This window comes from Haplochromis burtoni, unplaced genomic scaffold (genome assembly GCF_018398535.1).
Source record: "Haplochromis burtoni strain Fernald_Lab_line unplaced genomic scaffold, NCSU_Asbu1 Contig_390, whole genome shotgun sequence".
Taxonomy (NCBI): Eukaryota; Metazoa; Chordata; class Actinopteri; order Cichliformes; family Cichlidae; genus Haplochromis; species Haplochromis burtoni.
Window position 1 is genome coordinate 338,420 of NW_024582751.1, and position 26,735 is coordinate 365,154.

At 40.3% G+C, this 26,735-nt stretch overlaps 1 protein-coding gene across 2 annotated transcripts; it reads left to right on the forward strand.

The window, feature by feature from the left end:
• Positions 1–454: 454 nt before the first annotated feature.
• Positions 455–14,021, forward strand: LOC102289466 (Krueppel-like factor 15). 2 transcript variants are annotated; one of them, XM_005944062.2, is made up of 4 exons: positions 455–632; positions 1,275–1,378; positions 2,405–3,974; positions 10,761–14,021. In XM_005944062.2, the coding sequence occupies exons 3-4, from the start codon at positions 2,491–2,493 to the stop codon at positions 10,936–10,938; spliced, it is 1,662 nt and encodes a 553-aa protein (XP_005944124.1). In that variant the 5' UTR covers positions 455–632; positions 1,275–1,378; positions 2,405–2,490; the 3' UTR covers positions 10,939–14,021. The 2 variants fall into 2 exon arrangements, with proteins under 2 accessions (XP_005944124.1, XP_005944123.1); XM_005944061.2 differs by lacking the exon at positions 1,275–1,378 and having other exon boundaries at positions 458–632.
• The last annotated feature ends 12,714 nt before the right edge of the window (positions 14,022–26,735 follow it).

Here is a 26,735-nt window from a genome sequence, read left to right on the forward strand (position 1 = left end):
CTATGGTAATGTCGTGTAAAAGCTATTTATTTCTACACAATAAGTGATACAGGAAAGAAAATACATGCAGCTCTGACTGAGAATATTATAGACACTTCTTGTTGCAGGGTTTCAGTGAACACACATGGCACACTCCCTGGAAGGGCAATGGAAATATTACCAGTTGCCAAATGCAAATGAAGCACATCAACACAATGTTGAAAATGACTTGCGCCTTCAATAGCCTCAAGAGCAGTTGCTAAGATATGAAAGTGATTTTATGATCGAGCCTCATTGGCACACATGTTCTCTCTTTCCTTTACTCGCACTTTCTTTCCACTGACGCCAAGCCCTAGGGCCGGCCTCCCGTCATCGAAGGCCAATTACCGTGCGCCGAGCAGACGAGCCTTCGTGAGCCCTGATTTCACTGGTATAACATGCCGAACTTCGATCACGTGACGGTTAAACGAACCAACGACTACTCTAGAGAGAGAGAGAGAGGGAGAGAGATCTTGTGAGAGCTGTATGAGAGAGAGAGTGTGCGAAGACAGTGCGGTGGAGTTCTATTGCCATTACGCACTATTACGCACGGACTTCCAGGAGAGAAGCGCTCAGCTTTAAAGGAGCGGGGTTTGGATTGCTTGCATATACAGGTGAGTGTGTAGGCGATTTGCTAAAAGATACTTGTTTATATGTGACTGTGTGTCTTCTGTTGATCCGTGTTGTGTGCAGTGAAGCGTGGCTCTGATGAAAGACATGCATGCACGCAAAGCTGTTACCGGATGATACGTAGAAATATTTAGCGAATTGGCGCAGTATTACAAAAAAAGAAAAAAAAGTAATCCCGTGCCTGTGATCGGAGGAGCTGTCAGCCTGCAGCGTTAAACATGCCGTGAATTCCGAAGTAACCTCCACACCTAACTAAGCACGCAGCATGGTTAAGAGCAGGAGAGCACCATGCTGTCAAAATTCTTGTTTGATGTTTAATGGCTGCAGGGTTACTCTAGGGCAGATCGTTTAGACGTGGCCAAACCTATCTCTTCCAAACCCCTTTTTCTTCCCCCTCCCATAAGGTATCACGTAGAAGCAGCAGCTGCAGAACACCAGACCCTCAATGTCATATGATGTTACCTTGTTCTGGTCTGAGATCATACATTAGATAAAAGTTCGTGTGTGTGTGTGTGTGTGTGTGTGTGTGTGTGTGTGCATAACAAAAACATCTTTTTGTTTTATTTTTTTTCTTAGGATCTCTGCACTTGAAAACTTTTTAAAAAATTTTTTTTATTCTTTTACAGAAGAGGGCGCACTATCATTTTGTCTCTAGTCCCGTTTTCATGCAGCCTTTTGAGGTTTTAAAGGGGGATTTCAGAGTTTAATCATCATAAGCCACTCACTGCATGTAAGTGGATTTGTGTCTAGTGTGTGTGTTTTTTTTTTTTTATCCATGTAAATGTAGATGTGGTGCATTGTTTTTCTGGCATAAAAATAGGTACTAAATCCCTCACTCTTTCTGCAGTGGCACCGATTGACTCCAAAACTGCAGAAAGCTTTTGGGCTCTAGCTTTACATTACACAGGAAATCATTCCTGCCCGTGGCCATCTCCCTATACAACTCATCCACTTAACACACTGTATACTGCAATAGCTACACCCTTTTGCACACGCTCTTCCTCTTATTCAGCTATTTATCAATAAGTGACTTATATGTATATAAGTCATGTATATATTATATATATTGTGTCTATTTCTTACTTAGTGCATTGTCTGTCTTGTTAATGTTTATACTGGAGCACTGTAACCAAAATAATTTCCCCTAGGGATCAATAAAGTATTCTGATTCTGATTTAATGTCGAATATCTGCCGTATTGAAAATCTTATTGATACAAAATTTCAATTGGTGTCCTCTTTGAGACAAAACCTCTGCAAAGGACCACAGGTAGAAAAACACATTTATTGACCATATGGCTTTAATGTTAGAAGAAACCGGAAACCCAAACTCCACATGGTCAACTTGAAGTCTGAACCAGCAGCTGCAGCATCCACGCTCCCGCACACATGCACAGTCTTTAAATTCCACTTCTTTCACACATGATTGACTTTCCTTTTGAAGTGCCATCAGCTGCAAACCTCTTGAACAGGCAGCAGGTAGAAACCACAAAGAATAGGAGATCATTCTCAGTCTGTTAGTGCTGGTTTACTTATTTGTTATTTTTTCTTGTTAAAAAATTAACCTCATAGACAACATTGCTGTGTTTGTGTCACGCTGGAACTTTTTAGGATTAACCATCACCCAGGAACACAAGCCTGTTAAAAGTTCCATTTCATTAAAATTGAACACAGTCTGAGCAGCTGCCACTAGATGAGGATTGTGGAGAATCTCTTTCAATTTCATACCTAATAAACTTAATCATTTGTGTTTTGTAGGAACAAGAAACACGCTTGAACGTTCACAACAGCCCGATCTTCAGAGCAGAGAGAAGCAAAGCCAGCTGCCATTCATCCGCACAGGAATGGTTGATCACTTACCATTTGGTGAGGAGACCTTCCTGTATTACACCGGCTCCCCAAAGTCTGACTATAGCTGCCTCTATTGCCACACTAATGGTGGCATCATGGTGACTGACGCGTGTACCTACCACCACCACCACCACCTGTACCAAGGAGTGACTCTCTCCTCCTCTCCTCGGCTCTCTGAGGACGACCTCAGTGACTCCTCCAGCCCTCGTTCGTCCCTCTGCTCCAGTCCCGAGTCCTCGTCCCCAGTGTCACGACATGTCCTAAGCTCCAGCTACAAAAGCAGGAGCAGCAGGAGCAGTGGGAGCTGCAGCTCCTCGGGAGGAGAGAGTCAAGACAGCCTGCTAGACCTCCTGCTGTCTCAGGCCTCCCACACCACCTCATTAAGTTCTAACACCAGCAACAGCAGCAACACTCTTTCATCCTCTCTGTGCCTGTCCTCTCCACCTTCCTCCACATCTTCTTCTCCTACTGTTCCCATTTTACCTACGGGGCTGGCTTGGGAGCAACAGCTGAGTGTTCTGCAGCAGCAGGCCAAAGAGGATTCTTACGAGTTCCCAGTCTTCCTCGATGAGTTGCAGGATCCTGCGGCATTCCTGTTTCAGCCCACTCTAGAGGAGATTGAGGAGTTCCTAGAGGAAAACATGGTTGTGGCAGTAGAAAAAGAAGAGGAAAGGTGCGATAAGGTGATGTCCCCAACATCAGAGGATGTAGATGCAGAAAATTCAAGGACATTAGCAGGAGAACTAGTGTCGCAGAACTCGGATCAAACTGTGCCTGTGGCTCATTCTCCATTCTCCTCCCACACAGAGACCAAACATGCACCATGTGCATCAGACATGGACAGCTCATCATCATCGGTAGATGCTAGCTGTGTAACTAGCTCTGCCACCAGCCATGCAGAAGGGATCAAACAGGAGGAGTCTGGATCACTGCCTTCCTCATCCGAAAGTTCCAGCTCTGCTTCTCATGTGCCTGTCATCCTACAAATCCAGCCTATACAGATCAAACAGGAACCAAACTCCAGCACCATTTCAGAATCTGACACACAGAATCCTGAGAAATCCCAGTCCCAACAAACCCTGGCCCCAACTGACATCAAAATAGCTCAGCTCCTGGTTAACATTCAGGGGCAGACTTTTGCCTTAGTGCCTCAGCTGCTTTCTTCAGCTAACGTCGCGAGCTCAAGCAAAGCCGGGATCACCACTTCGTCCAAATTTGTCCGGATCGCGCCGGTGCCCATCGCAGCTAAACCCACAGGGCTTGTGGAAGGTGGGTTAGGTGGCAGTTCGGCTACAGGGGTGCTTTCTGGAGGTCAGAGGTACCAGAAGAATGCAGTCGCAGACCTTATTAAGATGCACAAGTGCTCTTTTCCTGGTTGTAATAAGATGTACTCCAAGAGCAGCCACCTTAAAGCCCATCTGAGGAGGCATACGGGGGAGAAGCCATTTGCCTGCACATGGCCTGGCTGTGGATGGAGGTGAGTGGGACCAAATGTTTTTATAGTAAAGCTGGTATGACTTCAAATGAAGTGAAGAGCAAGCCAGCTTCACATGACACACATTCAATTGCTTTAGCCTCTTATAACATCCACCAGGTAACCAGCAACCCACCTAGGGTTAAGAGTAGGGAGTGAGTTAGGTCATGCCCCCCCCCCTTTAAAGAATTTTCATCTATTTGGATCACCCAAATGGAAAAGAAATCATGTAATGTCAAAATGAATGTATTAAAGTTCATTTGTAAAATTTCCTATTTAGCATGTGGTTAACCAGTTACATGGTGGATACTAAGAGGTTTAATGTTGCATATAAATCCGTATCTACACTACAGAGATTACAATAACCAGGATTATCGACTTCCACTCTATAGGATACTTGAATACTGTGTACAGACTTTAATGAGGTACCACAGTGCTACACATTAATGTGTCATGTAATGAAGAATACTCTACTGTCAGGTTAATACTGATAAGAAGTGATACTCTAGGAAATGTAATCCATCGAGTGCAGCAGCATTAAGCTGTCTTATTGTCCTTTTTGACTTCTGAAATATGCTAGAAGGGTTTTTTGCTTCTTGGAGGAAGAGCAAATTGTTCCACATCCTTTATCTGTCTTTGAGGCATCTTTGATGTCCCCACGTCATCTGAAAGAACCAAAGATATCATTTTACAAGAGAGTGAAAACTTTAACAAGGGTATAAATGTATGTTAAATGCACAGAGAGAGGATTCAGGAAACTCTGTTTGATTAGTTTATGGATGGGAGTGAACGGAGGAATGGGTCATTGTCAGGGAAGCTGCACTCAAGGCTTTTTTAGAAGGTTACAATTTGTTCTTTTCTACATGTTGGTTGTATCCCGGCTATCTGTGTGTTTTTCTACCGTGGTAAAATTGCAGATTAGATAGAGTGCCTTTTGAAGCTGTCTGCATGCAGACTTTGTCCCCTGTTAGTTATTCCATTTGTTTGCTCACTGTCTGCAACCACTTTACTCCTGTTCTCGCAGCAGAGCATTAGTACAGAATCAAGTTTAAAGTTATCAGTGTAGGATACAAGGTAAAAGTCTAATTTGCTGCAAACTGAGTAGCTTTTCCATGTTAAAATCATGGATTAGATTTGAATAAGAAATCCTTACTTGAACTCTTTGATCTTTGGTGCAGTGGTCATTTATTTCAGTCGTTGCCCAAGAGTGTGCATATAGAGCCTTATAAACATGTCCCTGTGTGTTTGTGTGTGTGTTTTTGTACATATGGACAAAGGCCAGCCTACATTAGGGCAAGCATTGGTAACATTAAAATAACTTTGCTAAGGATTTGAAGTAAAGGGTAGATTTAAATTTAGGTTAAAGTTAGAGTGAAAAGGTTAATGTGTTTTTGTCATGGAGTTGGATATGGTGGTCCAGCTCAGCAGTTGTCCGGTGCAGAGTTACACCTGCAATCAGCACACACTGTGAGGAGGCCGTGCTACAACTATAACCATTAAAAAAACATGTCAGACATTTTTTAACAACATTATGGATGGACAAACATCCAGGTATTTCTATATCAAGTTATTGTGATCTGTCACTTGTTATGTATGTAATGATCTCTTTTTTTGGAGTCTAAGACATACTTTTTCCATGTTTTCCATGAGAAATAAAGTGCTATAGGCACTTGTCCTTTGGTAACCTGTATCATTCCATCAAGCTTGCTGATGAAGGACAGATGAGATGAGTGATACGACTCTCATGTCTTGGCTTTATAGGGAGGTTTTAAGGCATCCAGGGGAAACTTGATGAGGTCACTGGACCCGAGCACTCACTGGAAAGCAACAGTTACAGCTTGTGGATGTTAGTTTTCTGCTTTTTCCTCAGACCAAACAGATGAGATCAAAAGCACTTTTATTAGTAATCTTGAAAAGGTGCACTTGGCTAGCTCTGCCCTCCTTTTCAAATTTTAATGCTAAGCTAAGCTAACTTCTGATCTGAAGCCCAAAATGAATTTGTATCGAGCTTTGTTTTGCTGCATTGCTGTGTTATTGTTATCAGTGGCAGACATATTTATGTAATGCATGTAATCAGTTTGCAGATCACTTGAAACTGGGGATACCAACCTGTTAGTTTTGTAGTTCAAGTAATCGGTTATTTAGTTACTCTTTACAATAATCAATGTGATGCTGTTAAAATTTCTTCACATTTTTGGTCCTTGTGACTAAAAAGAAAATCTCAGGAATGTTTCCAATCATACTGTTGATTCAGTGAGCGTGATCAGGTGCTAAGGCAGCTGAGTGCATGTTAAAGTAGGACATGCAAGCTAAGCACTCACCACGACTATGCTAGTGGCAGTGAGGTCCACCGAAGAGGAGAAAGATGCAGGTGCTACAGCTCAGAAACCAGCTAGGTGTTAGATGGAGTTCTCATTTCAGGGAAATTAATGAGCTTGTTATGTGGTGGAGAAAACTCTGCTGATACTTATTTAAACTTTAGATCTTTTTGTTTGGATTACGAGTGTGTTTTGACAGAGAGTGGCAAGATTAGCCATGTTTTTCGATTGGTCCGGTTTAATGGTGCACTCGCTTTCATTTATGACTGGATTTAATCTGTGTTGTCAGGAAATGCAAACACTGAGAACTACATGTTTCTTTAAGTGATCCTAAATGTTCTTTCAAAACTTCATCTCCATCGTCTTTACGTGACAGCAGCAGCAATTTACTATATTATAAAGCTACCTCTTCCACACTCCTCTCCCTCTGAGTCAGGAAATGGACGTGAAGTAAGAAGTCAGGCTCCCTGTACCCTCTGTAACCTTAGAGTAGATCCATGTGTTGGCTCCTCTGAAGTAGACAGGAGAGGTATTTCATTGGCTGGATTCCCACATATAACTCAGTCAACATTATATTCCTTCCTTTGCCAAACGGTTTTCCTTTTTAAAGCTTTTTGGAATTTTTTTCCCCTCTTGTGACCATCTGGTCACATGTAAACACTTAAATTAGCACATACATACAAGCAACACACGCACACACACCCATACACCCACACAAACATTGGAGCATTTTCATCTCCGGCCTGCACTGAGGCTCTCATGTGAGGATTGTGTTGAGAATCTGGGCTGGAACCCAAAGTTTGCTGTAAAAACACTCCAGCATGTGCGTGCTCGGCATCTGTCATCAGGGCTGTGGCTTGTTGTCTTTGTCAGCTGATGCATTCATCATTACAACAAAACAATGTTGGGTGGTGACGGGGCTGTCACAGTCAAACTTAGCCTCAGATTTGGACACTTAGAGCTCAAAAGAGAGACAAAGGGAAAGGAAGAGAGGGTGCTTAGTTTATGATCCATCACTCACGGAGGGTTGTTGATCTGGCGGGGACCACCGTGGATGGAAAGTTGCTGCTATTCAGCTAGATAAAAAGACAATATCTATTTTGCAAAAATCCTTCAGAAGAGTTTCATGGCCTTTGTGTTGGTTAACATGTAGTAGGCATACCTATACCATATGCCAGCATCTGTGTTACTGTTTGTTACCGCCACACCTTTTAGGCTGTTTTCTTTGAATGCTGCTTTGGCGGAAGATCTAAGTTCAGGGACAAGTTAGAACAAGACCTGCGTGTGTTTCCCACAGGGCCCACGCTGTTATGTATACTATGTGTTGTGCAGCTCCACGCCAAGCTGCCCCAAGGACTTGAGGCGCAAAAGCCACAATCCTCAGTGAAAAGCACAAACTCACGTAATCAAGAAAATTGCCCCTAATCCCAACCTGTAGCACTTATGAACTCGCTGAACTCACTGAGCTTGAGGACACTCTCTCTCTCTGTCCACAATCTGTGACATGTAAGCTGAGAAAAAGTGACATTGCTAAAATTGTAGACAAAGAACTATAGCAAGAATGGGCATGAGGTGGTGAGAGAGAGAAGGTGGGGTGACAAAAGAGAACAGGCGTTACGCCAAAGAATATACATGTGAGGAGAGTGAGGTTGAGTAATTGCATAACTCCTGCATGAATGTTCTCTTGAAAGATCTTTCTGGCTACAGTACATTATGCTATAGTTCTTATAGGCTCAGCCCAAATTTATATCTATACCTGATATAGTAATGCTTTAGGGTTTAATGCTTGCATTCACATCATCCAGCAATTACCAAGAGTGTAGTCGCATAAAGAAGAGAACGTAAAGACATGGATCAGTATTTATTTCTGTTTACTTGACATGTTCTTGAGGTAGGGAGAACTAGGTTAAAAAAATCCCACTAATCCCTTCAACACAAAGGTAAAAGACTTCAGTAGACAGTCTATCACAAAATTAATGTTATTCAAGGCTCCAATAAGCCATAACTGTCTGTTAACAAAACTGAATAACTGTGTGAAATGTAAAGAGGTACATGAGGGTGTCAAATGAAAAGAAACCTGTCATAGAAGTTTCCATTGGCTCGTTATCCAAACTACAACTCTTTCCTTATTTTGCTCTGCTGTGTCTTCTACTGTAGTTGTGCAACAAACAGATGAGCTTGTTAGCTTTATAAAATGGCATTTTATAACTGCATTCAGGGCTACAAAGAGATGAGCAAATCATCCCTAGCTGTAGTATATACTGTAGTAAACATTGTGTTTGTGTAGAAAGACACCTTTCATTTGCCTCTTTTCTGTCGCTCAGTTAACTTTTCAAACAGCCTGCAACAAAAAGTGTTTTTCACACATTTGGAGAGCTTTGCAACTTGATATCAGTAACTGCGTTTTGTTTTACCTAAAGGTCCTTTGTAACATGGTTAGACAATAACTGGTGAATGTCATAACTTTTAGTGTCAGCCCCATGTGCTGCCCCCAACAGACCATAAAGCAAATAGTTATATGGTGCGGTTTTACTGAATACAGTCACAAAAAAGAAAGTACACCCCAGTATTCACTAGCGTGCACAAACACCTTTAACAGCAATGTATGATAATGTGTGACTTCATCATTATTATTGTTACTGTGGGGGAATCTGGTCTGACTCTTCGTTGCTTCAGTCCATTGAGGTTTGCAGGCGTTCGTTCATGCACAGCTCTCTTAAGGTCAGCATGTCAGTCATGTTGAGATCCACACATGACTGGGCCATTGTAGCACCTTGATTCTTTTCCTTTACAACAAAAGGATCATTGTCCTGATCCATGATCCAGTTTAGGCCAAGCTTTAGCTGTCAGACTGATGGCCTTACATTTGACTCTGGAATACTAGAAGTCCAAACCTCCGGCTCGGCAGTTGGTATGAGCTGTGTTTGCTGAAATGTTGTTTTTCTAGTTGTTTGGTTGCATTTTTTGCATTTTTTTCCAGACACAGTGATGTGCATTATGGCCTGACATCTCCACTGTGGTTTCATCTGTGCAAAGGATATTGTTTCAAAAGTCTTGTGGTTTACTCAAATGCAGCTTTATAGAGAAAAGGCTTTCTCCTGGGAACCTTTCCAATTGTAGTGTCATGAAGTTTAACATTAAACATGCTAACCAAGGCCTGTAAAGTCTGAGCTGTAGCTTTTAGGCTTTTTGCAGGTACTCTGAGCACTGGATGATCTGACCTTGCAGTGAATTTGCTGGGAAGTCCATTCCTGGGAAGATTGGCACCTGTCCTGAATGTTTTCACTTGTGACCAGTCTTTCTCTTTTTAGAGTGGTAGGATTCAGATTGTTTGGAAAATGGCCACAAATGGCCAACACTTTCTAGATTCACTGGCAGCAACAGATGCTTTTTTAAAGATCATTGCAGACAGGTTAGCTAAAACATTTCTCGCTATTGTGTCACCTTGGCACCTGCCTCCTACTTACCATCTTAAAGTCTCTGAAAGCTGTAAGGGTGTACTTGGCAAATATTCTACCTGCTCAGGACAAACATGTTAGCATTGCCACCTTTGAGCATATTGGCTCATTGTGTCTCACATAATAGCTATTATGGCTGCAGACTCTTTTGTTACACTGGGGACTGATTATCTGTACTTTCTGGAGTATTATATGAGATTATGTGGGACTTGCAATAGAGAAAGAGCTCCATATCAACAACATGAGTCGTCTTGTTTTGTTTTAAGATTCTTGCTGTCTCAGATGCCACTGCTTAGCTTTGTAAGCTCTGTCATTTACCTTCTTTTTATGACTGGCCTATTAAAATGATGAATAGGCCAGTTGTGTAATACATGTCTACAGTGGAAATGGTTTGAAATAACTGTGAGTGACATCTTTACATCTCCGAATTATCGCCTTCATGTCTACAGCCTGCCTCTGCTCCTGGAAATGTGCTAGAAAATCAATCTGTGTTGCAGATTGTTCAGATCTTAACAGCTTTACTAATATATATGGAACCAAATCAAGGTATAAAGGCACTGCTCTGTCATCCACTTAACCCTTCACTGGCTTGATACCCAAGCTGGCCGAAGCCCATAGAAACCACAGCGGAGCAGGCCAGGAATAGACTGGGTTTGGATTTACAGTGCTCATGTGTTAAGCTAAATATGGGATGGCTCTTTAACTTCAAGTCGCAGGGCAATACTCACACCTATCAGATTACCCTGAAATAAAAAAGGCTGGCATGGCTTTTATATCATCTGGGAGCTTAAAGCGTGACTACATCAGTTTGTTTTTAGTTTGTTTTTAATATATATATATATATATATATATATATAAAACAATAGCTGTGTACAAACAGATCACATTACTGATAGTAATAATAAAATGGAACATTTGGAAGCACTAATGGGGAATTATTATAGCCAAATGTTTTTAATGTACAGTAAAATTTGATTAATTTGTTAACCACATGCTGGGGTTCCTTCCAACAGGTTTTCTCGATCGGACGAGCTATCCCGACACCGCCGCTCCCACTCAGGAGTGAAACCATACCAGTGTATAGTCTGTGAGAAGAAGTTTGCTCGCAGTGATCACCTGTCGAAACACCTCAAAGTCCACCGCTTTCCACGAAGCAGCAGGACAGGACGCTCTGCAAATGGACCCCTTTGACCCTGCTCTGGCAGCCTGACAGATATGAGGGAAGGGGAGGGAATGTGACGAAAGACAGAGGAGGGTGGTGGGGTGATAGTCCAGATGCCCTTTAAAGGAGTTTGCGCCGGACTCCTTTTTGCCCAAGTGTGTTTATGTTCAAATACGTGTGCGTGACGTACACTCATGGTACTGTGATAATTTATTGGGTGACGAGGAAAAGACTGTAACGAACTAAAACAGAAAACTGTTACTTGACAAAGCACCCTCACAGGTGGAATAAGCTTCTTGTATATTACAACTTTATTCTCAGATATTTTAGCTAACCTAATTTGGAGAAAGATCTGCTATTTTTTACATGTTGGGGTGTGTGTTATTGCTATGTTCAATCAAAAGCCTTATATCAATAAAAGGTATAACACTGGTGGGTTGGCTACTATTTAAAACTAGGGATGCTATAGCGACTAATTTGCTAGTTGTTTAAACAAGAAAAAAAGGAATCAGATTAGCTGACTTGTCTAAAAAGTAGAAAACAATGAAAACTTAATGGACGAGGTTAAACATTGGCTGTATCTAAGAGCTATGTGAAACTTTCAATCGCGTTCCTCCGTGATCAGATTGCATTTTAAATGTCTCTGACATGTGTGGAACTCTGAGCTGTATGTAATGTTGCACACAGATACAATGATTAGTTTGCCATTAGCTTGCATGCTAGCACAGGTGACATACAACCATTCATTTTCTGCGTCAAAATACTGCTGAACCAAGCTGGTTAGTGGTAATCTGCTTACTTTCCATCTTGCTACCAGGTGTACCAGTCTGTGTAACTGACTAGTATTTCTGGTGCTGACTAGCAATAGCAGTAGGATTTAAACATCTAGTTGACTAGTCACATGCATCCCTGTTTAAAACCTCCACTTTTTATACTCTTCCTGGAGCCAAATGTTTTGAAAAGTAATACTAGCAAAAACTTACTGCTTAATGGCTTGAATTTCGTTTGTTGCATGGCAACAAGAGCTTACTGGGCATACTATTAGGAAGTAATGGGGACTATTAAGGTCTTGGTTTAATTCTTTCTCAGTAGATAAAAAGATACACCAACATTCCATTAGCTTTGAATAAGTCTCTTTGTTGCCTTAGAGTCTGTTTCGACCTCAAACACAAGAACAAAGCTCAAGTTGATGTTGAATTACTACTCACCAACAAATATCATGTAATTTGCACTGATACACATGACATTTTTGGTTGTCTGCCCATACTGAGAATTCTGAGAATTTTGTGTTATCTTACTGCGGTCTGACTCATGATTCATCTTGTCAAAAAATTACTTATCGTTATAATTGTAAATTTAATGGCCTTTATTGGATCAAAGCTGATGACCCTAAAGCCAAGCTTTAAAACTCTGTCTTTGTTCATCTCATGAAATGTCACAACTTCTGTTTAATGATTTTGTTATACCATATCAGTTATTACTTAATGTGACTTTCTTTACTTTATGTCACTGCTGTCATATAATACAAGATGGTAAATCTGCTGGCATCAATGTGAATCTTTTGTCTTGCCCCAGATTTTTTGAACATCTGAAATTAAATGAAATCGTTACCTGTCAAATTGAGTTTGTCTATTTGGTAGCCAGTTATTAAGGCTAGCACCAAGGACACCAAAGTAAAAAGATTAAAGATAAGCTATGTTGTTTTTGCTAAAGAACTGGCCAATGCTGTCACATGTTGCAATGACAGGATCACAGTACATATGAAAATTATAAGTACCTTCAATCGTTTATCATAGTGCATAGCGTAAATGATGTACAATTGCAAAACAGTAACTAGCATTATAAAATGTTAGCTAACATCAGCTAGTGTTAGCTAACTTGTATTAGCTAATAGTGACCAACTGCAACAGAGGCAAAATACCCAAGTACGTATTGCATTTTTAAAATCAGTGCTTTATCACTGAAGACTTAATTTGTAAGAGAATAAATTGTTAATTAATTAATGTATGAAATATTTTGGATCTTGCTTAAAGAGGCATCAAATAGATATTGTCCTACTTTTCTCCACAGATTAAAACTTAAAAGAGCTCAGTTAACTTTCCATTGAGAGTGGAAAATTAGTGTCATTGCAACATCAAATGCCACATCTAAAGGGAAATCTTCATGAGTAAGTTTTCTTACTTTGGTTGTGCCCAAACATGAATTTACAGCACATTTTTCAGAATATATACCATTTTCAAAAGCATTCAAGAAACACTATTGCTGGTCTTGAACATATCAATTCTTCTAAAAGAGGTATTGTACTGTAAGGAAGCAGTGACTGTTAAGCTTTTTTTTCATATCTCACTTAACTGAGTAGATTGCTTTAATCTCTTATTCTGAATTTCCTTTGAATTAAACCACATATCATAGGAGGAGCTCAGAGGAAATTTCTGTGCCATAAAGTTGAGAATTATTTGACAAAATTCACAGATTTGAAACAGATTTAAAATGCGGTTTTAAGAAATGCTTTTGTGGTTTTAGAAATTGATGATTTGCTGAAACCTGCAGTGATTGTCAAACCCTTTGTAGTCTTTGGTTTGCCACCAGTGACACTATATAAAGGAAGTATGTTAACTCAGTCAGCCATTCCTTCCATGCAATTAGAAGAAACACTTTTCTGAAAGAGTGTCGTACGTGATCCCATGAATGTATGTAAATACTTTATATTCATCTAAAAGAGAATTGAAATATTCTTCTAGTGATTTCTGTGATTGTGAAAGATTTTTAAAACTGTAAAGAAAGTGTACATAACATGATAATTCAAATATATTGTTTTAAAATTAGTTGACTTAGTGTTTGTGAGGTCTGTACACAACACATACAATAGACTGTTTCATGATGCATTCTTTGTAAGAAGTCAAAAAAATGCATATCAGCAACAGTTTATTTACATGCACTTGGTTTAACATTGAAAATAAAACAAATTGAAATTACACCTGAGTTGGAAATAAAATTGTCCGTGTGTTATGAAACACTAAAGTCATTTTCAGATGTGTTCTGTACATACCTACAACAAAAAAGCTAAAAATGTTATTTTTTGCTTTTGTTCTACAATGTAAAACATTTACAATAAAAAAAACAAAACAAACAAACACGACTTGCTTTTACTGTTTAAACAGCCAATAAGTGTTTCATTAGATTTTTTTATATATTGCTTTCCTGATGTTTTCGCTGAGAGACTTTCAGTCACATGATACAGTAAAAATGTCAGATTTGGGCCACATTATTTGGGAATGACAAAATGAATTTATTTCTGACTGCATGTGTGCATTTATTTTTAAGTGCTTTTAAGAGTAAAGAGTAAAAAGTGTTGACACTATCAATATCTATAGGGAGTGCAGAATTATTAGGCAAGTTGTATTTTTGAGGAATAATTTTATTATTGAACAACAACCATGTTCTCAATGAACCCAGAAAACTCATTAATATCAAAGCTGAATGTTTTTGGAAGTAGTTTTTAGTTTGTTTTTAGTTTTAGCTATTTTAGGGGGATATCTGTGTGTGCAGGTGACTATTACTGTGCATAATTATTAGGCAACTTAACAAAAAACAAATATATACCCATTTCAATTATTTATTTTTACCAGTGAAACCAATATAACATCTCCACATTCACAAATATACATTTCTGACATTCAAAAACAAAACAAAAACAAATCAACGACCAATATAGCCACCTTTCTTTGCAAGGACACTCAAAAGCCTGCCAACCATGGATTCTGTCAGTGTTTTGATCTGTTCACCATCAACATTGCGTGCAGCAGCAACCACAGCCTCCCAGACACTGTTCAGAGAGGTGTACTGTTTTCCCTCCTTGTAAATCTCACATTTGATGATGGACCACAGGTTCTCAATGGGGTTCAGATCAGGTGAACAAGGAGGCCATGTCATTAATTTTTCTTCTTTTATACCCTTTCTTGCCAGCCACGCTGTGGAGTACTTGGACGCGTGTGATGGAGCATTGTCCTGCATGAAAATCATGTTTTTCTTGAAGGATGCAGACTTCTTCCTGTACCACTGCTTGAAGAAGGTGTCTTCCAGAAACTGGCAGTAGGACTGGGAGTTGAGCTTGACTCCATCCTCAACCCGAAAAGGCCCCACAAGCTCATCTTTGATGATACCAGCCCAAACCAGTACTCCACCTCCACCTTGCTGGCGTCTGAGTCGGACTGGAGCTCTCTGCCCTTTACCAATCCAGCCACGGGCCCATCCATCTGGCCCATCAAGACTCACTCTCATTTCATCAGTCCATAAAACCTTAGAAAAACCAGTCTTGAGATATTTCTTGGCCCAGTCTTGACGTTTCAGCTTGTGTGTCTTGTTCAGTGGTGGTCGTCTTTCAGCCTTTCTTACCTTGGCCATGTCTCTGAGTATTGCACACCTTGTGCTTTTGGGCACTCCAGTGATGTTGCAGCTCTGAAATATGGCCAAACTGGTGGCAATTGGCATCTTGGCAGCTGCATGCTTGACTTTTCTCAGTTCATGGGCAGTTATTTTGCGCCTTGGTTTTTCCACACGCTTCTTGCGACCCTGTTGACTATTTTGAATGAAACGCTTGATTGTTCGATGATCACGCTTCAGAAGCTTTGCAATTTTGAGACTGCTGCATCCCTCTGCAAGATATCTCACTATTTTTGACTTTTCTGAGCCTGTCAAGTCCTTCTTTTGACCCATTTTGCCAAAGGAAAGGACGTTGCCTAATAATTATGCACACCTGATATAGGGTGTTGATGTCATTAGACCACACCCCTTCTCATTACAGAGATGCACATCACCTAATATGCTTAATTGGTAGTAGGCTTTCGAACCTATACAGCTTGGAGTAAGACAACATGCATGAAGAGGATGATGTGGACAAAATACTCATTTGCCTAATAATTCTGCACTCCCTGTATGTTGTTGTTTAGTTATAAGATTGATATAGTCTCTAGCTAAGGTTTGCTTATGCCATCTAATATTAGCTGTAAGAGATTGGCTTTACCAAACCTAGGCTTGCTGACTTGAGTAAGTTAATTAATTAATTAAATGTTACTGTAGTAAATTACTACTACAATGTCAGAATACAGCAAGATAACTACTTCTAATAGATAGAGCATAATAGAGCAATTAAGCATGAGTTAGATTTACAAGAGTGTATAAGTAATCATCTTTAAATGGACAATGTACCCAAGAATACTGAAGTGCCCCAGGAATCAAACTACCAATTAATATATAATCTGGTCTTCCTCCTAAGCTACAGTTAACCCTGTTAAATATATCTCATACTTAAAAAGGACAAAGTGTTGCATATTAACAGAAATATACTGTATATATTGGACAGACCTTGAAAACCCAGCCAAACATGTCTGGCTCTGAACAAACGCACAAAACCACATACATCCAAAAATAGTCAGTGCCCTATATTTGTCTCATACTTTCCTGTGCACATTTCTGTACAATGGTTACACTACAGTACTGATTTATAGAACTTAGATCAACTGTTTTGGTTCCAAATCATTGCGCTCTTCAATTTTTTGTTTTACTGACAACAGGTAATTCACATATAAAAACCTGTGCTAATGTGCCCAAAACCAAATGATAGGTAAAGACAGTGAACTAAGTGTTAAATAAGTGTGAAGTATCTAGCAACTACAAAGATAATAATTTACAGCGTTATGTTTGCCAAAGTCCATATAAATAAGCAATAGATCGTATGTAACAGATGTATGCATTTTATTTTTTATGCAGATGTGATCTTTACATTCTTTAATTGATTAAGGTGCTTAAGATGCATTTTTGCATCACTAATGTTTTGACACAAATACATTTGACTGACAGTTTCTGGCCGTTAATCACCATTTCAGCAATGTAAAATTTGACTGCTTTTGACTGGAGTTATTATGTGTGTGAAATGAGATTTTGTCCCGCTGGCCTCACTGGTTAATCAATCAATCAATCAATCAATCAATCAATCAATCAATCAATCAATCATTCAAGGCTTTATTCGCCACGTGCAGGTTGCCCTGCAGTGAAATAGGACCTCCCCGACCTTACACACACAACACAGACATCACATGGGAATACAGGTCGGAGATCGGTAGCGTTACAGAAAACAAACACTGAAATGTACATTACAATGGGAAAGTACAAGAGGAAAAAAAGAGACCTCTCCTCATGCTGGGCTCCTGGGAGGACAGCATGAGAACAGGAAACAAAAAAACTCCTCTGCACAAAAAAGCACATAAATGTCCACAGCACAACATTATGGAACACGTGACAAGCCACAGGGTCGGGTGAGGGGTGAGGAGTAATCCGAAGCAAACACAGCAGCCATCCTGCCCAGCGCTACCATTCCAGCGCGGGCTCAGACCCGCCGTGTTCCCAGGAGGGAACAAGCATCAAAGGCGTTTGGAAAGGGAAGGGGGATGAGTGTGTGCATCAGTGTATATGTATGTGTGTGCGTGTCCAGAGTTCAGCTGAGACAGTGTCCTTCGCCCTGCTAGGCTAAGTAAACAGTCTTCCAGCCAAGCCAGGTAGCCTTGCATGAAATGGGAAGGAACAGACTAAACACAGTCGTTATCAGGGTGGTTTTGTTCAGCTCCAGCCTTTGCGACCGCAGCTGGCGCCAAAAGGGTATCCGCATGAAGTGATGGTGCTTTTTACTTTAGTGCGAACAGCTCATATGAATTTCAAAACAGTTCTAACAGTCCAACACTGGTCTCTCAATCTCCCGTTGGAGAGCCGTGAGCTTCTCCATGATGTTATCAAACTTGCGCTCTGTGATGTTGTCATTCTTGTGCTCAAAGAGCCGATTCTGAGAACTCATGACCACAGTGAGCCTCCCCAAGATGTCATCCAATTTGCGCTCAGAGATGTTATTCCGAGCGAGCCCTTCCGAGATGTAATCCACATTGCGCTCAGAGGTCTTATTCTGAGTATTCACGGCAGCCGTAAGCCTCTCCAAGATCTTATCCATGCTGCACTCAATGAGCCCATTTTGAGAAACTCACGCCTCTTCCCATCGTTTCAGTCCCAGCGGGCAGCCTTGTGGGGGTTTGAACAGCCAGTTCCGCTTTCTTAATTCTTCGATAAGTCGGGGCCAAGCCAGCTCCGATCAGCAAGAACCCTGTTACCATGGTTCCGAATAGGTAGATATCTTCAGCACTCAGGCTCACCCAAGCCCAAACTTCTCGTTGAGAAAGGGGTGTCAATTGCATTTAGGGACCAGTTGATCAAATCCATAATTTCTCTTTTAGGTTTTAGAGAACAGACTGTGAAAGAGTGTTCCAGGGAAAAGTAATACAAAAAACATGAGACTAAACAAGGACATAAGAGGCTAAGCAGGGAAGCTAAGGGAGAGGAGGAGAGGAGAAAAGTGCGACCTCCTTCGTCAAGAGCAAGAGCAGTTATGGTTATGGTTATCTATATCAAATTAGCAGGCTAATGTCATAATAAAATGTGTTCTGTTTGCACCTTTTTGCTCAGAACATTGTTGATCTGCTGTGAAGCTCAAATATTATACTCTATTTCCTTTTTTTTTTTTTTTACCTCTGTACACATCTCTCCCTTACTGTCTGGAAAGTGCGAGACTGCTACAAGTCTTTTTTGTTTTCAAAAGTCAAAATAGAATCCCACATAGCCAGGATAAAATTCACAAACGTTTAATGACATGCCTTAACATCGTTTCAAGTGCTATATAAGGGTAACTTATTCACATATATAGTTTATAGACATGTTTTTTAACCACATGTAGCTCAGAAAGAGAGATCCAAGAAAGAAAAAAAAGAGAAGCTTCCCGGAAAGTTGCGTAAAAAACCTAAAGCTGGGAGACGTGAGGTATGTCAGTTTAAGATTTGTACCACATGGCAAATTTTCATGGAAATTATACCCCCATCCACTGCTGTTATAGCCAGAGCCTTTCCTTTACTCCCTACCACATAACCCCCCCTGTTTTTCACAACACTTTATAGAATAGATGTTTTCTGGCATGTTTGCTGAGTCACTGTGTAAAAGCGGAGATATAGGTGCTAAAAAAAAGGTAGCAAAACAAGCTGTGTCTGTGTCTTGTCTGTTCTAGATATAGATCGCGTTGATTTATGAGCTAGCGCAGTCTCTGAGGCATTCTGGGATGCAGCAGGAGGATTTAATTCAACACATCTGGAGCTGAACTAGACCCTGGCTGCTCGTCTGAGATTTAGCACTGAGGCTCCTTTTTCTGTTGATGGCTCCAACATTTTTCTGAAAGAAGAGAAAAAAATTGAAGGTTAGTTAAGTTACTGCATGTCAGGTATACTGAACCATATACAGCTAACGCTGATTGCTTTAAAATGTTACTCTGAGCATGTAACTAAAGAAAAAGATGAATACAGTGTATATACAAGCAGAGTAAAAACACACAGCTGCACTCGATTGTGGACTCTGAGAATTTGGATTTCTTACATTTACTGAATGTAGCTTTCTTCAAGGGTTCCCCATTATTAACTCATTTTAGACACAAATCACTTCAGAGCTCAGATGAGCAAAGGAAGGAACTTAAACGAGTGAGTTTACAAAGAAAGCGGACCAGGCAGTCAGTGAAGATGACCAAGGCTCATCCCATATGAAATCAATCAAATCTGGAAAATATTTCCACATGATTCCTCTCAGCATAAGCTTTTAGGCGCAATAAATTTACTACAGCTAATTAAGCCATGTCGAATTTGAAAGAATACTAATGAAAATACATTAATAAAAGAACATTTGCCTAGTTAAAGACCCTCAAATATTCTAAATTATATGAGTCCACATGTGTGAGTTGAAATGTTGTGCTTTGTCATTCTTTTTTTCCCACAGGACTTAGCCACATGAAAATTTCAGGACTGAAAATCAAATTTAAGCACAATTTCTAAAGAGCAACAGGAATGCAGCCTTGTGGTTGAGTCCCTTTCATAAAACCTTATAGCCCAGATTAACCCTTTGAACCTCAGATCGCCTTTAGGTTTCCATTTCCTTCAATTACAGGCTTATGCATGTCATATATTGTTATTATCCGCACAAGCTGGACTACTTGGAAATTCATATTTTAGTTTTCCAGCTGCTATCAATATGCATGAGATACTCTGAGTAAAGTCAACAAACGTACAAATAAATTATTCACAGATTGGTTCACTGCATTTTCCATTATGGTACTTTCATTTGTGATTCATGTGTACAGTTAGCACCATATACACAACATGTGTAGTCTCTGAGTTAGCTGAGGGGCACACATTAGCTACTTCCACTCCTGCTTGTGTTGTAGTCATGGAAGTACCAACAAAGTGAAGAAAAACTACATTTGATGTTGCATGATCTGAATGAGTGTCCTCTTTATGGCTGGTGTGGTTTGTTTATTGGGCTGTTCTGGTCCAGTACAGCAGACAATTGGTAGTAGAGGGTTGTCAGCTCATCTAGTGGTCTGGTCTAGTCTATGAGCAAGCTAGTCCATGTACTCAGTCCATTGAATTATTTCCACTTTGCTATCTGTTAGTTTGCATATTCAGCACCCCCATCATCCACTCAGTCATGCACTACATCCAGTGCCAATCATGCTGACCGACTTGTCCCCTATGTTTCATTATATGTCACTTTTAATAAATTACATGTGTTTACAGTAAATTTCCTGCAAGGGCACATTCCTCGATCCAGATTATGGAAAAATAACATGACAACAAGAGCTGTGTGCTCTTATTGTCATCACACAGAGCCAACAGTAGAAAAACTGTTTGACTCATAAGGGTTGCTTGTACATAGTTGACCTGATTTTTATAACCTTTGGCCATGTTTAATGAATTGGACATGCATAAACCATTTGAACAATATTTATGTGGTAGCAAATAAAATAATATTGTCTTAAATATGTCAGTCAAATCTACATTGTTGACCTTTTGCAAATTATTACAGCTTAGTTTACAGTGAAACATTTATCACTGGTGTTGGAACTGGTTTGGCGATCATTTGTTTTGGTGACATCTTTGTTACTGGGACACCTTTTGGCATGGGCCATGCGGCAGTGCATTATCGGGCACGTCCCAAATAGAAAGAGATTCAAACTAAACCACAGGTAAAGATTAAATAGTGCCTCTGGACGGTTTAAGTCTGCAGTCCACAACCTTTTTTGTGCCACGGGCTGGTTTATGTCTGACCGGCCTTTAAGGTGTCGCGGATAAGTACAAAAAATAAAACCAGTACCAAAAAAAAAAAAAGAAGATTTATTCATAACACAGGGGAAAAGACCCAAGAAAACTGAGTTAACGATAAAAACGATTAATAAAATAATGATAAAAACCCTGAAAACCATAAATTTCACACCCGAGCTTCAACTCTCATGGCCCGGTACCGAATGGGTCTTTGGCCCGGGGGTTGGGGACCACTGGTTTAAGTGATCAGCTGACTGAACAATGGTTTACACTCATCCTAAAACTGAATATGTGGCTGGTGCATCTGGTTGCTGAATACTCAGCTATCTCTGCTTAGACAGTGTAAAAACCCAACCAGGAGAGCTGACACAACAGCCAATATTTCACTAGCATCCATCATGGCCTGAGACGCACAACTGTAATAACCAACCGTCTGGCAAATGCTGCTACTAGGTTTCTCACAGACACCTGAAAAGGAGATCATATTACATCTTTTAGCTTCTCCTCATTGGTTGCCAGTGAGGCTTAGAATTAAAGTGGATCCTCCTGTTTGGTGTTGCTCCTTCTTACATCTCTAATGTCTTACACCCCTACTTGGCTTCCAAGTCAGCTGATCGGACTCTTTTGACTGTGCCCCACTCTAGATTTATACTCAGACGAGATGTGAATTCTCTGTCACCGCACTCACAGTCTAACTTGAGTTTTCTTTTTTTTAAACTAGACTTAAAATTAGCTTTTATCTGATCTATTCTTTTGTTTACTGTTATCGATTCTGTCTTCTGAACAGCACCTTTGTCATAGTGAGTTGTTTTTAAATGCACTTTATAAATACATTTCAGTTGAGTTGAGTTAAATTGTACAAGCTAAGCCAGATTTATGGTCCAGCAGAGGTAGTCCTGCAGTGAGTTCTGTTGCCAGATAGGTTCAGTGTTCCAAGTATGTAGTACAACCAGTTTTTAAGCCACTCTCGCAAGTGTTTTTGGTCAGTTAGCCAGTTGGATCTAAATACTGATAGTATCAATACAGATGGTGGTACTGGCATCAGATCAGCACTAGCACTATAGTTCCCCTAAGTTCGGTATGTAGCTCACTGAATTGTGTTAAAGAATGCTTCTGGAAATGGTTTTTAGTCTTTGTCTGTGAAGGTTCTCAGTCATCCAGGTCATCGTAGTCAAAGGAGCTTGCAAAGAAAAGCGTCTGGACTTCTTTAAGTTGCTTGAAGACGTTTCACCTCTCATCCGAGAAGCTTCTTCAGTTCTAAGGTCAAATGCTGGAGAGTCCCAGATATAAACCTAGTGGGAGTAACCCCCCACAGAGGGCCAAAAGGACCCCCTGATGATCCTCTAATCGCCTGAGCCAAGGTGGGAAACTGGGTGTGGGTCCCAATCAGCCAGAGTTTCGGGTGTGTTCATTGTGAAACCTGGCCCCACCTTATCATGCGAATTCCTGAGGTCAGATGGCCCAGGATGTGAGTGGGCGTTAAGGCGTCTGGGAAGGTCTTTATGTTGAATATTACCTCTATTTTATTGACCCAAAGTGCTTTAGAGATCCAGGCACTCCAAAAGCAAAAACCTAAAATACATGGAAAGCTGAAAGGTGTGTTTTGGTGTGTTAGATAATTATTGTGGAATGTGATCACAATACAGTACAGTAGTGGTCATCTAAATGTGTTTAAATTGTGAACTCTGCTGTCACTCACTGTTCTATTGTGGCCCACTTGCCAACCAATCAGCAGATGCTTACATCATCCACATGCAGCAATGGGAAGTCAGGATCTTGGAGGACTCAATGGGAGCACGTCTGTGGTCAGTGAAAACTCCTCTCCCAGATCTCTGTCCGACCGTAATTGTGTTTGCAGACAGACACGTTTGCCTGATCATAAATCCTTTGTTAGCTGGAACAGTATCTTGGGATGGAATCATGGCTTTGTATTCTGCCCCCTCGTGGACGGAAATTGATGCTGCATTAATGTCTAATAAATTTTTTACATTTATATTTTTAATAATTGAAGTAAGGATGAAAATGTAATAATAACTTAGCATTGTGTTTAATTTTTTGGTAAGCATCAGTTGATTAAAATAAAGAATATTTTACAGTATAAATGCATTCATCAAAAAAAAGTTGCCAGCAATTGCGTGTTTGTGTCACACTGTCTCATCATGTTGAGGGAGCTTGTGAAATAGATACTGTACACACATCTGAAGGTCAGAGGCAAGTTACCCCACAGCAAACTACAGCCCATGTGCTGATTTGACATGTGGGATCAGATGATAACTGTTATGCAACTGTGTACGACTCTGCCAAATTCAGGCCCAGTGTATGGACTAAATAAAACACTAATAAATCAGAGCAGCACGTGTCACATGCATGCTGCAATATCAGTGAAATCTGATTCTCATCAAACTGTACGTGTCTTCATTCATGGCAACAGTGGAGACTCACGTGCAGGTTGCGTTTCTTAGTGTCCTAGCGGATTTATTTAAGAGCCTTTAGAAGTTTTTTTAACTTTCTCTTGATTTCCTGATCACGGTGAATTCTTGTGTTTGTGTTGGATCTTTTTGATCATGTAGAACATTCTTTGTGATGCAGCTGTCCAGTTTGGAACAAATTATTTCTCCACGCCCTTACTCCTCATTTCCTTGACAGTAGTATGCTCAAAACTGTAGCTTTGCATGCGATGTTACACATATTTAGTCATGCTGAAGTGCTAGTATGGTGCTATATCAGTCAGTCCAACACAAACTGAAGCATATCAACAACTTTTGAATGGTTTAATGGAAAGTCGTGGTCCAGCCAACTCATTTTTGATGTAAATCCAATAATTATCTAATGGCTCAGTCACAGTAGAGAAAAAAATAGGATAGCAATCAGTGGTTTCTCATTGCTTGTGCTGAATTGTTTTGCTGTTGGAGACCGCAAATAGCTGTGTCCCCTGACAGTCTCTTTCAATCACAAGGCGGTTGCACAGGTTGCCTGGTGGAAGGCATCCTCTCTCCAAACAGTTGGGGTTTAACTCAGACTGCTCGCAATTGGAATGGCACTGATGAGGGAAACTCATCTGCATCAGTCATGAGTCTCTTTGCATTACAGGACTTGACGTAACATTTTGCAGTCAAACTGCTAAATGCGTGAGGTTCTGGCTGGACTCTGAAAGTAAGTAGTTAATGTGATTTCTGCACATCTTAGTTCTGTTTAATTGGTGAAAACACACAACAGCACACATACAAACACAAAATGACCCTAAATGGATCCCAAAGTACCAGCAGTTTATTGCACTATTCTACAACAATGGGAGAAGTACAGTCAGTACGTACTGACGTGTACACTTTGTAGAAAAGAGGTACACACAGACAGGTCACTAAATCAGAATCAGAATCAGAATACTTTATTAATCCCTGGGGGAAATTAAATGTGTGACAGATGCACACATATGCAGGAGTGGAGAATCTTTTACATGTTAATAGTAATTTGGTTATTCATAGGGTACAAAGAAAACCCCCACAGGACACTATGCAGTGGGTGGATGCAAAATACCATCCTAAGTATTGAAGCAAGCAGCAGTCAGGAATCTGAGTGCTTTTTTAAATCACAACTGACTTCAGGTCTGCCATTCCCTTTTCATGAAGAAGATGACTATGTGTATATGTGCCCAGGTATTGCTGGCATTTATACAGATCATCCTAACACAGCAGTCAGCACCTCGTCACTATCTTTTACACCAAAGGAAAGATTTACTGCACATGGGTTTGACTCCGGTGGTAATACACACGCTTTTTATTCACATATTTTGGACTCTAATTTGAGGTAAGTCATTTCAGCATGGAGCCTGAGATGGCTTATCAAGAATTATGGGTTTGTTTGTGTACATAATGATCAAAAACATCAAAAACATACCACTGTGTTAAAGCACTGCACTTCATGCAGTAAAGACATGGAAATTTCCTGAGGGTAGAGTGTTCCAATTATTTTCAGGAGCCACACAAACATAAGGAATCCATGAATGTTTCAAAGAAAACAACATTTCATGTCCAGCAGTAGCATCAACGCCATTGTGCCCTTTGTGCAGCAATATCTCGGTCACACTGCTACCTATAAATCAACAACACGTGTCTTTATGGCTCGATGGTGCTAGAGATGAAATAATGCTTTTGAGAATCATTACTACACTTTAGCATCAAAGCATTCTAGTTAAAGCACTCTTTTGTTTGTTTAACCTTTATTTAAATCATAATTTAGCTTTATTGTTCCTGGAGAAAACATAAAACTGCACTAATAAGGACCTTGGCTGAATCCATGAATCTCTTTCTGTAAGATAAGGCTGTGAGCACTAACCACTGAGGTACTGTCCTACTTGACTTCCATCAGGAGAACCAGGACATTTTTTTGTGACCTGAGGGTCCTCATGCCCTGTGTTGCTATAATATGACTGCTCAGCACTCAAGTTGAGCAGTGATATTGCAGCAAACAAGCGTGAGTTGGCAGTCCTGTCAGAAACCACACATCGGGCAGGGTTCTCAGGTCTCTCTCACAGCTGTAGATGCTACGCTCATGCTGCACTGTTCATGGGCAGTTTGGTCTCACAACAGTTTATGAAACACCAAATTCTTCTTTTAAATGTGAGTGAACAGGAATTTGTTAGTAATTGATTGCAATTACAAATATATCTCATGTCCAACCAACTGTTTTCTTTACAAAAAGCAGGGAGTTGTCAACATAGTAACAAAGAAAACCAAGTTTTAAAAGATATGACAACCACTGGATTTTAACCCAAGCCATGCGAAGTGTCTTAACCTAACCTGGTAGTTTTTAATGTTTAAACCTAATCACAGTAAAATTTTGTAGTTGTTAAGAACATATTTTAAAATCATGCAAATGATGTATGACAAAAGCAGTGACATGTATGATATGAACCTGGGTCTCTGGTGTTGGAGTCAAGATGGCCTGCCACTCCTCTACAGCATTTTACGTGCCTTTTATTGAGTAATAATAATTAAAGGTAATAATAATAATGATGAGTGTATGACAGCATCCAGGTTTGCGCTTATGCTATGCTTTGATTCATATTCCTAGATGTGAGGTGCATCCATAGCTTTGGCTAAACCCAAGGATCTGTTAGGTCCCATTAGTCCCACATTATTTGCATCTGTATTCTGATTACTTTCTTCCCTGGTGGACGTAGTGGATACATTTCAGCTGTACAAGTGCCACCACATACAAGTGACATACTGGGATCAATTCAATTTAATTCCATTTTTTTATACAGCACCAATTCACAACTGCAGTCACACAATACAATTTGACAGCCTACAATAATATATACAGAGAAAAACCTAACAATCATATGACCCCCTATGAGCAAGCACTTTGGCGACATTAGGAAGGCAAAACTCCCTTTTAACAGGAAGAAACCTCCGGCAGAACCAGGCTCAGGGAGGGGCGGCTATCTGTCACAACCGGTTGGGGCGAGAGAATGAAGACATCATGTGACATCATGATAATAACATGTGTAGAATGTTAAATAAACCTTTTTGACTCTGATGAAGGCCACAAGCCCAAACATGTTGCTCAGTCAATAAAGTTGTTCCTCTTCCTCTTAAGTGTTGCTGGAGTCCCTGCATTATGATTTTTTTCATCCTCTCCACGCACCTTGG

Coding starts and splice junctions, on each gene's coding strand:
- LOC102289466 (XM_005944062.2), top strand. CDS start 2,491: ATGGTTGATCACTTACCATTTGGTGAGGAGACCTTCCTGTATTACACC. Junction 3,975..10,760: donor TGGCCTGGCTGTGGATGGAG/GTGAGTGGGACC, acceptor TCCTTCCAACAG/GTTTTCTCGATCGGACGAGC.